Genomic DNA, 14,287 nt, shown 5'->3' with positions numbered 1-14,287 from the left:
ACTGCCCTAGATCTGAGACGTACAAATCTTAAGGGCTTGGGAAAGCAAGATGCTTTACGACTGAGTGTACATATTGAATTATTCAGTGGATTTAGTGATCCGATACATAAAAGTAAAACTGTGGCACAACATGGAATGAAACTAAAACCCATACATCATAGTATCATATATTCATATATCTTCCACTTGCTGGAGAACCAACCTAGTTTGCCAGAAGCCACAGTACGGTAGGTCCCGCTGCTCACAGATTGTTGCCATGATAAAGCCCTAGAACCATTAGTCAACTCAGCTCAGTCACTGCTCAAGCTTTAAATGAACCATTAGTCCACTCAACTCGATCACTGCTCAAGCTTTAATTGAAGCCCACTTCCATCAAGATTTTTTATGCCCGCCCGCTTCACGATTGTCTCCAGTTTCTTACATCTTCCAAGAATAATTACTATTAAAGTTCATGCTGTTTAGAGTTGGACCAACTAATCTCCCTTGCACCTCTTTCCACATAAGCCCTAATCTCCCCTGCACCTCTTTCTACATATAAGCCCGCCCATACCATTAACGAGCAGCACAATCACACTGCGCCCAGTCCCAGTGCTCACTCTCTTAACACCACCAAAGCCATGGGCCAGGCTAGGGCTTACCTCCTAGCCTCCCTAGCGGCGTTCTACCTCATCGCCCTGGCCACCCCCCAGGTCACGGCCGCCGACATTACCGAGGAGGTCAATCTCCTGTGGGGCAAGTGCAACGTTCTCCGCGACGGCGCCGGCAGACAGACTGTCGCGATGAGTCTCGACCGCAGCACGACCTCCGGATTCAGCTCAAAAATCAAGTACCTCTTCGGGAGGATTGACATGGACATCAAGCTCGTGCCCGGGAACTCAGCCGGCACAGTGACAACATTTTATGTAAGTGATGGACTGATTAACGTTGTTCATGTCAACTTGTCAATACTAAGACTAACCATCTTGCATTGCAATCTGGGAACAGATGATGTCAGAGGGACCATGGCAATACCATGATGAGATCGACCTTGAATTCTTGGGGAACAGCACCGGCAACCCCTACACCCTGCACACCAACGTGTATGCCAGAGGTGTAGGCAGCAGAGAGAAGGGGTACCGGCTTTGGTTTGATCCCTCCCAGGACTTCCACACCTACAGCATCATTTGGACCCAACAATACATCCGGTGAGCCCCACTCCTATCTACTCGATTCTTGTTCAACCTAATACCTTCTTAGCTAAGCTAACCCCTCCTATCTAAATAGCATCTGGTTCCAAATGAAGCATGAATGCTCAGTTTAGTCGGACATGTTCAATAAATTTTAGACCGAAAAGGTATTTGCATGCACTAAGCCTAGCTCATATGGATGTTGCTGGGTTGCAGAATCCTTGTCGATAACAAGCTGCTCCGGCAGATCAAGAACCAGATGATGTATGGTGCCCCCTATCCAAACTATCAACCAATGAGGGTGTTCAGCACCATCTGGAACGCGGATGACTGGGCTACACAGGGTGGGCGGGTCAAGACTGACTGGTCACTAGCGCCGTTCACAGCATTCTTCCGGAACTACAAGGCCTCCACCTGCTCTCCAAGCTCCAAGGCCTGCGGCCAGAGCTCCCCTGGTTCGTCTGGCCCGGAACTGGACCAGACGCAGCAACAGCAACTGAAGGAGGTGGCTGCCAACTCCAAGGTCTATGATTACTGCGATGACTCAAAGAGGAGGATTGGGTCCCCCAAGGATTGTGAGTCACAGTAGAAGTGATTCAACTAGCAGATACAAAAGGAAAGGTGCATTGGATTATTTAGTCCATTTTTTCGGAACATGAACATTGTATTCAGTTTACTTGCGTAAGTACCATGATTGCTGGTGTACCTTCATAGATAACTGGCAAGCTCAACAATGGTAAAAACAACTTCAGCCCTTTTCTTAGTGTTTTTTTTCCGATAAAGGGCGCTTTCTATTGACTCATAAGGTCACATCAAGAGGATAGGCACAACGAGCACACACTTGGCCTCTGCATGACTAGGATGTACACATCCAACAGCAACGCACACACAGTGGATTACACACCGGCAAAGAGCACGGTCAATCTTAAAAGATCACCCACTCATGTTTTTTTCCGGCGCATCTCATGTAGGATAACTGCTCGATGTTTCTTCCTTGCATGAATGTAGTTTGAGACAGGCGGACCACGTGGTCAGCCGCCGCGTCGAGCCTATCTGTGGCTACCTTTATGAAAATTTTCAAACCGACTCTTAGGAGATAAATCGGCCTGTGTGGGTGTGGGCCTGTGGGGTACAGACGAGCTCATGGTTGAGCTTGGTTGCCGGCGCCAGGTTCAGGGCGACGGTGTCCATGCCAGGAGGTGGCTTGAGGTATGGGGTGGCTATGGAGGAGGGAGGCGGCAACAAACTGCCAGAGAGGGCGGTGGCGTGAAAGATTTAAAGGGGTATTATTGGGTATCAGTTAGACTGCGTTAACTCCCCAAAACGACAGTTTTTTGTGAGTTAAGTTATTTTGAGATCGATTAGCGTTGCCGCCACGGCGTAATACTAGGTTACTAGCATAAAACAGTTTGTTGGGGTTGTCACTTCAAATTTTAGCTCCATATATGTATTGTTCCTGAGAGGCTGAGACAATGTGTGTGTGTGTGTGTGTGTGGGGGGGGGGGGGGGGGGGGGGGGGGGCATTGCAAAGAGATGTATACATACACTAACGTAAATCAAGATTCTTTTGGGGAGCACCTACAGGTCAGACGCCTGATTTTACATATTCATTTTTGCTTTCAGTCGATTACCTCTCTATCCCAAGTTCCCAACCGTTGGATTTCATGAATTTCAATCCAACGGCTGCGGCTCGTTTTCCTCCTCCGGACCGATTTCTTCTCCTTCCACCTCCTGCCCCCTACCCCCTGTCTCTCCTCCGCTGGCGACCCCACGGCCGGCTGCGGCGTCCCCGTTTAGAGCTTGGGGCTTCGCTGCTCTCCTCGGTTGCAAAATCGGCTGATGTAATTTCTATTCTTAGGCAACTGAGAAATACAAATGTGGATTCTTTTAGTTCCAGAATACTTTTCTAGTTCCTAGGTAAGGAAAAGTGAATGTGAAGCGCATGATGGACTGTTACATTAGCGGATTAAGATGCAAACAAAATGACAGGTTGCCGATACAGAGAAGCACTACCCGCCGGCCCTCGACGACATGACATCCATCGCTAACCTGAATGAAGGCCCTGCGGCGTGAGAGCAGGTGCATTTCCTGAAAAGTTTGGCAATCTGCTGCATTTAGCAGAAGGATTTAACAGGTACACACAGCACAGAGAAACAGTGGCATCTAGTAACTACGAATCACAAGTCTGTCGCTGATGTATCAGTTTCAATGAACACTATAAAGCTCTGTTTTGCCAAGCTACACTGCTGGTGCCATTTGGCCCTGGCCCAACGGCCTACACAGAACACCAAAACAGTACCCTAAGGCTGAACACCACACTACACTGCCCCAGATCCTCCCGAACAACTCGCCGGAGAGGAGCCGCGGGGGCAGCCCAGCCCAAGGGCAGAACGAATCAGGCGCAGTCACGCGCGCAGCACTCTGGCCGGGAGCAAACCCCCACGAACTCGAACGCGAAACAGTAGAGGACGTCCCCCGAGACAGGGAACACGGCAGGGCTACACAATAAGCTGGGGATTGTGCGGGGAGGGGAGGGAGGGAGAGATAGTGCGGGTGCGTACGCGACGATGAGGTTCAAATGGTGAAGCTGCCGACGCAGGAGTGGATGGCGCTGGCGGGCTTGTGCGCCGGCACGACGGAGTTCGACGTGCTCATCCCGGCCGACACCGCCGGCGGCGGAGGAGGACTCTGAAGCGGTGGAGGAAGGAGAGGGGCGATTCGTTTTCACAGTGGTCGGACGGTCAATTAAATGGGCCGCATTTCAGCCGGCCCGCGCTACGTGTAACCTGGTCCTGGCCGTGTTTACTTTGGGCCACATCCATCCGAGGGTGACCAGCCGAGGCCTTTTTTCTTCTCTTCTCGCCTGGATCAATCCACGCGGGAGCTATATCTCGCATTAAGCGAGATGGTAACTTCACTAGCATGGAGTCGAGCTCTACAGTAACGAGTGACTAAAGTCAGTCAGTGCACTGTCAAGGCCGAGATGGTAGCTTCGCTCACGTCAAGCTGCACAGTAACGGGTGACTATATTCAGTGCACTGTCGACGCCTTTTTTCTTCTCTTCTGGCCTGGATCAACCCACGTGGTAGCAATATCTTCCATTAAGCGAGATGGTAGCTTTGCTCGCGTCGAGCTCTATAGTAGTGGGCCGGTCCATTATACTCCCTCCGTCCCATAATATAAGAACATTTTTGACATCAAAACCGTTCTTATATTATGGGACGGAGGGAACGTTCTTATATTATGAGGCGGAGGGAGTAGTTCTTAAAATAAATAAATAACATGAAAAAAGGGAGGGCGTGTGATTGGATAATATCTCCTTATTGCGTCATTGCGCTTCTAGCCAGTAAGCCACATCTCATTTCATGTTCAATGTGAAGGACCCGAACTAGTTGAAGTAAGAAAAAACCAGATTTCCACTAGCTTTTCAGGTTTTTCTTGTTTTCACTGGTTTTTCTTTCCTTATTTCTTCCTTTTACTGTTTTTTCTTTCCTTTCTTTTTCAGTTTTTATTTATTTTCTTTGTTCCTTTTCCTTTTTCTTTTCCATTTCTTTATTCTTTTTATTTTTTATTTTATTTTTCTTTTGGATTATTTTGTTTCTTTTTTATTTTGATTTTGATTTTGATTTTGATTTTTTGGTTTTCTTTCATTCTTTTGTTTTTTCATTCTACATTTTCTATATATGTCAACAACATTTTCTAATACATGTTTAGCATTTTTCCAATACAAATTTAACATTTTCTCAATAGATGTTCAACATTTTTTCTATACACATTTCTTGACATTTTATAAATGCTTGATTAACTTTTTCTAAATGAAATATTAACATTTTTTTTGAATGCATAGTCAACATGTCTCTTATACACTTTAAACATTTTTCAAATGCTTGATTAACAGTTTACAAATAAAATATTAACATTTTTATAATACATGGTCAACATTTTTTCTATGCACATTTAACATTTTTTCAAATGCTTTATCAACATTTTTTTAATGGATGATCAACTTTTTTTTCTATATACACTTAACAATTTTCCAAATGCTTGATTAACATTTTTAAATCTTGTTCAATATTTTCATATGCTTGATTAACATTTTTATATACAATGACCAAAAGTTTCCATTACTTTTTAATCCATGGTCAATATTTTTTCTATACACATTTAACATTTTCCCAATGCTTGTCTAACATTTTTTAAATATTTGTTCGACATTTTTTTGAATGATTGATTAATATTTTTAGATACATGATCAAAATATTTTCATCCTGTTTTTAATAAATGGTCAACATTTTTTCTATACACATTCAACATTTTTCAAATGCATGATTAATTTTTTTAAAAATTTACATAAAGTGTATTTTTGTAGTATATATGTTTAGAATATTTGAAAGTGTAAAAAAAAAGTCCATTGAATGCGTGCTCAGTTTGCTAAGGCCATGTTTTGTTAATATTCAGGTAAATGCTCTCAGAGAACGGGCATCAAAGTAGACTTTGCCTCCTTAGCAGGCTTGTACCACAACAGGAGTAGGAAACCAAGGTTCACGACTCCATGCTCAGCGATTGATCTAAATCCAAGAAGAAAAAATTATTCTTATTTGTATTTTTTTTCGAAAAGGGTGGACTCCCCGACCTCTGCATCAGAACGACGCATACTGCCACATTTATAGATAAATAAAGAGGTTCAACAAGATCTTAAAATCTGAAAAGAAAATAACGGCAGGCTCACAAAGAGCCACAACACCAAAAACAATAAGCCCAAAAGCCACAACCGGCTGGCATAACAAAGATAGATAAACTAATCGCCTATCCTATTACATGACCGTCATTCAAACCGGTTGAAGATATCCCGCGCTACCATCTCCCAGTGGACAGATCCAATAACCAAACGCTCCCTGGGCTTCGTCGGAGTGAGTAACGACCACATACGGATCAGCGCAGTAGCCCGGAATAAAACCTGCAAAAATTGAATATTTGTTGTTCTGTTAAAAGCCAAATCATTTCTGCAGTTCCAAATTGCCCACAACAAAGCACATACTCCTACGCGAATGTGTCTAGCTGTTTCGGACTCTATCCCAACAAGCCACGTTCCAAATAACGTACTGATCAAATTCAGAGGAGTAATGTTAAAGGCAATATGCACCGTGTGCCACAAAACTCTCGCCAACGGGCAGTCAAAGAGGAGGTGCTTGATAGTTTCGTCCCGATCATAAAAACTACACCTAGTAGATCCTGTCCAGTTACGCTTAACCAAATTATTCTTTGTTAAAATGACTTGTTTATGTACAAACCACATAAACACTTTAATTTTCAAAAAAACTTTGACTTTCCAAACATCTTTGGAACTAGGAATAGCACTAGAGTTAATGACATCGATATACATCGACTTAACTCTGAACTCTCCAGACCTAGTAAGCATCCAACACAACTCATCGGGCTGATGAGATAACTGAACCTCCATCAGTCTACTCACCAAATGAAGCCATGCTTCCCACCGGTCGCCAACAAGCGCCGTCCTAAACTGAATATTAAGGGGAATGGACTGCATAATCGTTGCAACAAGAGTATCACGTCGTCGAACAATACGATACAGGGACGGATACTGAAGCGTCAACGACGTTTCACCAAGCCAAGCATCCTCCCAGAAGCGAGTGGTTTCTATCAAGATTGGTCAAATCTTACATGTAGTGGTTTCTATCAAGATTGGTCAAATCTTACATGTAGAAAAAGAATGGAGTGCACTGTGATTCTTTTCTTCTCTTTTATAAGGCACTTCCATTGTTTTTCAAGGAATTTTATCTTGGTAGAACAAGCTTGATGGACTGAACTGTGGTAGAAATACTCTGTGGTGAAAATAACATTTAAGGAAACCGAGTTTCGAAACAATGGTCCTTATGGTCCCATTAGTAATATAATATGTACTGCCCCTTTCATGAATTTCTTTTTGCTATTGCCACATAACTGAATCCGCGCTTGCATATCTTTGTTAAAATAAATTGTTTTTTCTAGACAGGGGATAAATGATGTTCTTATGGGTTCTTTCTGCTTTCTAGAAGGTTGCAAGCCCGCCATGCAATGTTTGAGCACATTAGTTGCAAGTTTGTTATTCACACAGTAACCTAGCGTGTACTACCAAAAAAAGCTTTTGAATAATGGCATCTAAGTCCTTTCCTGCAGTGATTTAAAATTTTCATTTTTGCTACAGTGCTCAACTCCCTATTTGTTTCAAGAGACGAGCTACTTATTTTATCAGTTTCTTACTGAGATATTTCCCTCCTTGTACTATTTTCTTAGTCCTTCAACGGAACAATACATGAGCTAATTCATGTGTTTCACTGTATTTGACACATTTCGCAAGTTATCACGCATAAATGCAAGTTGTCCCTAATGTCTTCTCAGTTCTATGCATTTTTTATTCACGGGTGGATATTTGTTTGTAGGTTCCCATCTTCTTAGAGTTATGTTCTTGTTAAAACAATAGTTTTAAGATGAACCAGTGTGATGGCTATGAAACTACACTGCCACTTGCAAGGTCAACTGCTGTGGTAAGCTAATGAATGGAAGCATGTATAGAAACTGTCACTTGTTCCAGAGATGCTCTAAAACGTGAAAAGGAACACTTTTTGAACGTATGCATTTCAGACGAATAGCATAAATATCTTTTGGATTCATGTTAAATGTCTTGTGGCTGTCATTTGCTCCATGGTTACTCTGTGTCAAGTATGACTATAATTCTTCTAGATTCACATTCAGAGACGTTTAAGCTTTGTGGTGTGCACCATTCCAAGCTTAGGATTAGTAGCTTACAAGCTGCCACAAGTTGTATTTTATTACCAACCTTCTTAGGTATAGTGATTAGTGCACACACGGAGCCCAGATTACCCTATTAATCTAGTACTATAAGGTTAATACAAATTGGGATAGGGATGATGCGATCATTTGGAAGCTGGACTCGAAAGCTATCTCCTTTCTGTCCAAAACAAGTGCAAACTACGGTTCGAGACCAAATCAATTGATTAGTCTGAGCTGCCGCTTCCACCTCCAGCCAAACTTCCGAGACGCCATCGAACTTTGCTGCTGCTGCCCACACGCGCTGCAAGACGTATGTACATATTCTACGCGGCGAGACATGCACGTGTGTCTACAGAATCAATTAACCTGCCTGTGTTGTGTGCTAGCTTCCTGCTTGGGCTAGCTTTACACTCGTACGTGTTTGCTCTGTGGAGGATCCAAGCTGCTAGTGCGTCAAATCTAACAGCCGCGAGCTCTGACGCCATGTCTGATCTAGATTCATGAGGTGCCCTGTCATATGGCTTTGTCCACGGCTTGAATCTGTAGGTTCAATCCAAAAGCTGGAAACGGTTTGGACTGGGTTGAATGGAGAGCATGTATAGTTCGGTTTGGTCTAGATTCTACCTGAAATATCTGGATTGATTTGGTTTGGATGTGTGGCGTGTATTCCTGTAGGCTGGACTGGTTTCAGTTTGCATGTCAAACTATTCACAAGTTTAATCACAACGCTGCAGCCTGCAGGAGTGTGATAATGTGGGTGGTGTTGGATCTGAACTGTTCAGTTTCTCATGTACGCCTGGGACGAGGCCAAAGGAAAAGGAGCGCATGAGTTGTGTAGCACAACAGCTCTTTTTTTCGTTTGAGCTGTAGAACAGCAGCTTATTGGATGGAACACAGAAGTTATTGTAGCGAAGAACAGTTGTTTCGTGGGCACAAATGGTTGTGATGGACTGGCAAACGTTCAGAAGAGGGTGCCCTCTCTCTATCGGGGCTACAGCGCAGTATATGTATGCACACACGTAAAGCCGGCACAGCGTTCGCATGGCTCCGAACTCTGAACCGTCTCCGTTGCACGCTGCGCTTGAGTACGACACGACGCGGCTATGTCCTTACGACATGCCCTGGCCTGGCCTGGCCTGACCTGCCTGTAAAAAGAGATGTGGAGCCGAGACTGAAACTCTCATCGGACGGAGGTAAATTCTCATGGCTTGTACGCGCGCGCAGAGCAGCCAGTCTAGGCAACAGTACGGTATATCATAGACGAGGTGACTTTCACCTCCAAAGTGATCAACTGAAGGCTAGCGCAGAGACGATGATTCTTTTTCTTTTTGGCAGCAGCCAGCAAGCAGGCCCTGGGCCTGGTTAGTATTATTATTATCTGCGTTTCGATCCGGGACTCCGGATAACACCTGTTTCTTTCCGTCGGTTCCTCACCTGTTTGAGGCGTCCCTACCGAGATGCTGAACCGTCTGTCATGTCAGGTTTGTCTAAATAAAATGCCTGTCATGTCAGCATCCTGTTAAATGCGCCTGCCGGAGCGCCGACGAGAGATTCTCGTTACCTGTTCCGACGACCGGGCGGTCCGCGATTGGGAAGTCGATCATCGGGTGGGTCCAACGAGCCCCTGTCCCTGTGGGCATTACTCTGAACGAAGACCTGCTGGCAGTCAAGCAAAAAACAAAGTGCAATGTCAGGCTGTCCAGGAATTGTTTACGCGTGCACAACGCTCTCGATCCGTCTGCACATGACCGATCGATCGGCTAAAATTTACTCCCTCTCTCTCAAAATATAAAAACGTTTTCGACACTAATATGATGTAAAAAACGTTCTTATATTTTGGGACGGAGGGAATAGCACTGTAGCAGATTCTTATCCAGCTACATCACGTCCCTACTTGCCATCAAACAATATCCAGCAGCAGACCTGCTGAAAGGTAAACAGGTCATCGACCTTACCAGGATTATGGGTCGCACCACACAAGAAATATTGCCGAAGCCACGTACTATGGCTGTTCGCACTACCGGCCGTCTTCCGCCGTTGGTCGACTGCCGTGTACCACCACCACCACGTCGTCGCCGGTCGCCCTGAGACGACCCGATCGCCATGCCATGCGTACAGATCATCACACGGGCAACTCGCATGGTTCAAATCGATCGCCGGCTGCTAGCTAGCTACGTTACTGATGGTACTATTTGGTATTCGCTCACGAATATACAATCGAAGAAATATACAATGAGCTTGCACTGGCCGCCGGAATACCGGAGAGGCCCGGAAGCACTTATCTTCTCGAGTTACCTTTCTAGAAGTAGAAGACTACAAACTAACATATGGTTGGATGGTTAGAAGGACAGCGGTATCCCTATCTCATTGGGCTCAAGTCTTAGTACTCGCATTTATTCTAAATTTATTTCAGGATTTCCGACGATGCGCGTTTAGTGGAAGGAGAGATTCCAATCGACTATGAGAAACCTGCGGTGACGATATGCCGACTCAGTCTCTCGGTGATGCGTATTGGTATCGAACATGGCCTCAGCTATCCGGGAGAAATTAGACCAAAAAATAATGACCTATTTTTGTTGTGTTATTAAATTATGACTTTTCAGTTTCGATGAATGTGTCCAACGATCTCCGATGCAGCTGATCTCCACGGCCAGTACATCGATATCAGTTGTGGCGGAAAGGCCCCAAGTTTGACACGATGAGTAAGGGTATCTTCAACGGCAATCCATAAATTTCCTCCCGTGTCTGTCTGCGGACAGGGAACCAGTCCGCGGACATGGATGCGAGAAAGCACCATCCAACCATAGCCAAAAAAAAATGTCTGTCATGTGCGTTTTACTCTGAAAGTGAATACTGCGTGAAATTGTTCTTTCAATGTACTGTTCCTGTAGAGATTTGTGAAGTCTTGGCTGGTCTCAGGGGTCCTGCAACTTTCAGGCAGTAGCCTACTGGCGGGTTACATCGATCACACGATGCCAATCACAAGGTGGCCGGCCGCTATGTGGGCGATGCGGAGGTTCAGAAATGCTATTTTCTTCAATAAAGCTCAGTGATCCGGATTGCAGGTGCTCCGGAGAAAGATAGCATCCCTGCCTTGCCCCGACCAAATTGCTGGTCGAAGAACCATGTACTGGATGCTGAATCCTTTGGAGCTGCATGCGGAGACAACTGAAGATGATGTCTTCGCAGTTCTGACGGCCACATCCACATGTTGACTCTTGACGCCTGGGAAGTCAGGACGGTGAATTTGGCGCGAGGGCTGGGGCCTGGAGCCGATATCGCTTGAACTGGATAGAGCGGCTGCCTCGAGCTCGCCGTGCAGAGCGGTTAGGTTTTCGCCGCCGCAGGAGTGTGATAATGTGCGTGGTGTTGGATCTGAACTGTTCAGTTTCTCATGTATGCCTGGGACGAGGCCAAAGGGAAATGAGCGCATGAGTTGTGTAGCACAACAGCATATATTGGATGAAACATGGAAGTCATTGTAGCGAAGAATAGTTGTTTCGTGGGCACAAATGGTTGTGATGGACTCGCAAACATTGAGAAGAGGGTGCCCTCTCTCTATCGTGGCCACTGCGCAGGACACACACACACACACACACACACACACACACACACATGAAGCCGGCACAGCATTCGCATGGCTCTGAACCGTCTCCGTTGCACGCAGCACTTGAGTACGACACGACATGGCCTGGCCTGGTGTAAAAACACTTGTGGATCCGAGACTGAGACTCTCATCGGACGGTGGTAAATTCTCATGGCTTGTACGCGCGCGCAGAGCAGCCAGTCTAGGCAACAGCACAACATATCATAGACGAGGTGACTTTCACCTCCAAAGTGATCAACTGAAGGATATATCCCACAGTCTGCGCAGAGACAATGATTCTTTTTTGCAGCAGCCAACAAGCAGACCCTGGGCGTGGTTAGAGCATATATAATAAGGTACATTCAGCAGGCTGTAAGGATTAAAATATTATATATTTGTTGAGTTGAATGAAAGAGAAGAGGAGATAGAAGAGAAGCGGATTGTAGATTAACAGACGGCTGGAGCATGTGATCCAAGAAACAATGTGAGAATGTAAGATGGGCCATATGTTAATAAAGTAGTACTGCTTAGTCACTAGCTACTATACATGTTGACTATTAGGCTGGCTATAGATGATATGGTAACCTCATATAGCTGGTTGTTGGTTGAGTGCGGATTTTTGGAGGCCGAGCTCCAATGAGCTCGGTATTTTGAAAAAAAATCAAAAAGCGTATTTAAAAGTTCCAAAAAAATCTGAAAAAATACCATGAAAACTTATATGTATTCCGCAAGAACGTGTTAAATTTTATCGAAAAATGTTGTGATTTGTAGGCTGTACAAAAACAACAAATTCCTGGCCCAATAATAAAAATAAAAGGCCCATCAAAAATGTGTATTTGTCTTTTTTCCTGCACGCCACATGTAAACGTATAATACTGTGAAATTTTGCATATACATAGTATACATGTGCATGTGTGTTCAAAAAATAAATTTGAAATTTTTCGCGCTCCAAAAAAATAAAAATTGAAAACGAGCTCACTGGAACTCGGCCTCTGTTGACATTTTCCGGTTGTTGGCTATACTATTTACCATGCTCTTAGTATTATTATATCTACGTTTCGGCCCGGATAAACCTCGTTCTGTCGGTTCCTCACCTGTTTTGCTACGTCCCTACCGAGATGCTGCACCATCTGTCATATCAGCATCCTGGTAAATGCGCCTGCCGGAGAGCCGACGCAAGATTCCCATTAGCCGTTGTGATGATGACTGGCCGGTCCGCGATCGAGAAGTCGATCATCGGGGTCCAACGAGCCCTGTGGGTATTACTCTGAACGAAGACCCTGACAGTCAACGAAAAATCCAATTGCAAATTCAAGCTGTCCAAGAATTGTTTACGCGTGCACAGCGCAACACCTAGGCGGCGCGCGCCTCTCGATCCGTCTGCACATGACCGATCGGTCGGCTAAAATTTAGCAGATTGTTTGTTTGTTAATTGATTGACCGTTCGCACTCCCGGCCGTCTCGCGCCGTTGATCGATCGACTGCCGATCCGTCTGCACATGTGATCGGCTGTTTTAGCAGACTAGTAAATGTGCACGTGCAACGCACGTATCTTACTAAACTACACTAAAAACATGAACATTGTACTGTGTTTTTATCTGAACATTTAAATGCGTGTCACGCCCAATGATTTCAATATAATAATTTATTTTAGATTAAGTCATAGGTCTTGTTTGACCGATGAAAGACTTTCATTGTTGAAATATTGTGATTCCAAAATTTCAAAAACAAAATGAAAAAAACTCGCGCATGTAACACACGACCGATATACATGTCATTACTTAAAATTAACGATCATATAAATGTATTGTGATTGTTACTTATTATAAAAATACTTAAAAATAACAACTAAGCAACTTTATCAATCATTAGTTGATGATGATCCTTTCTATAAGGTCCATCTTTTGATGCGATCTATAATGCTTCGTTCTAAGACTGGGATATTGTTTGGAACTTCATTCTCTTCATACTTTAAAATATGAAGCAAAAATCGCTTCATCAGTTCAAAATCATCCTACATATGCATTATATAACATTGTTATTAAAAATTATGCGTAACGTGTGTAGAAATGAGCATGGTGCCAATAATTACCTTGGGTACTGAAAAATGTAGCGTCCAATCATGCCATGAGTGCATTAAATTGAAAATCCAATAACCAGACAGGGGCTGCATGTATGAAATGTTATATGCGAATTGAATGAATCAATTAAGATTGTGATGTATTCACAAGATTCTTATCCGTATGAGTTTGTGGAAATAGCAGAAACTTTGCCTCCCCATATCAAAATGTCGTGCTTGAAGGCAGGGTTTGCAGCAACCGATTGCCGCTAATATAAAAATATTAATGATGACTGAACCACACAGTCATATCGGACATGCTCGATAAAAAAAGAATTGAACAACTTTGCCGCTAATATAAATCAAATGACCAAAAGGGCTATCAATAAAATAATTGAATTTATGAATGCATATTTTTTATTATAAATCAAATTAACAAAAGGGCTAACAACAAAAAAAGAATTTGTCAACATATAATTTTTTTGAGAGGAATTCATATAATTATTACTTCCCCAAATGGGATGTCGACCATGGATATAAAAAATAAAACAAAAGAGACACGCCGATGATCCATTTGGTCGATGATCTGTTTAATCTGGGGGCGTAATTAACCAAAGAAAAAAATCTTGATGAAGTAATTAGGCCACACAAAAGCAACTGGAGGTCGGATTGCAAAAGAAAAAA

The 14,287-nt window shown here is 43.8% G+C and overlaps 1 protein-coding gene across 1 annotated transcript; it reads left to right on the top strand.

The window, feature by feature from the left end:
* Nucleotides 1-515: 515 nt before the first annotated feature.
* On the top strand, nt 516-1,920 carry LOC125524707 (xyloglucan endotransglucosylase/hydrolase protein 24). The gene is made up of 3 exons (XM_048689742.2): nt 516-902; nt 985-1,184; nt 1,383-1,920. Exons 1-3 carry the CDS (start codon nt 618-620, stop codon nt 1,753-1,755), a joined length of 858 nt encoding a protein of 285 aa, XP_048545699.1. The 5' UTR covers nt 516-617; the 3' UTR covers nt 1,756-1,920.
* Nucleotides 1,921-14,287: the final 12,367 nt, after the last annotated feature.

This window comes from Triticum urartu, chromosome 7A, assembly GCF_056163025.1.
Source record: "Triticum urartu cultivar PI428250 chromosome 7A, HENAU_Tu73, whole genome shotgun sequence".
Lineage (NCBI taxonomy): Eukaryota > Viridiplantae > Streptophyta > Magnoliopsida > Poales > Poaceae > Triticum > Triticum urartu.
This window is presented reverse-complemented; position numbering and strand designations above follow the sequence as displayed.

What these genes read in the sequence shown, in the direction of transcription:
- LOC125524707 (XM_048689742.2), top strand. Translation starts at nt 618, where the DNA reads ATGGGCCAGGCTAGGGCTTACCTCCTAGCCTCCCTAGCGGCGTTCTAC. An exon ending in GCACAGTGACAACATTTTAT is followed by an intron (nt 903 to 984) that starts GTAAGTGATGGA and finishes ATCTGGGAACAG; the next exon opens with ATGATGTCAGAGGGACCATG. An exon ending in TGGACCCAACAATACATCCG is followed by an intron (nt 1,185 to 1,382) that starts GTGAGCCCCACT and finishes GCTGGGTTGCAG; the next exon opens with AATCCTTGTCGATAACAAGC.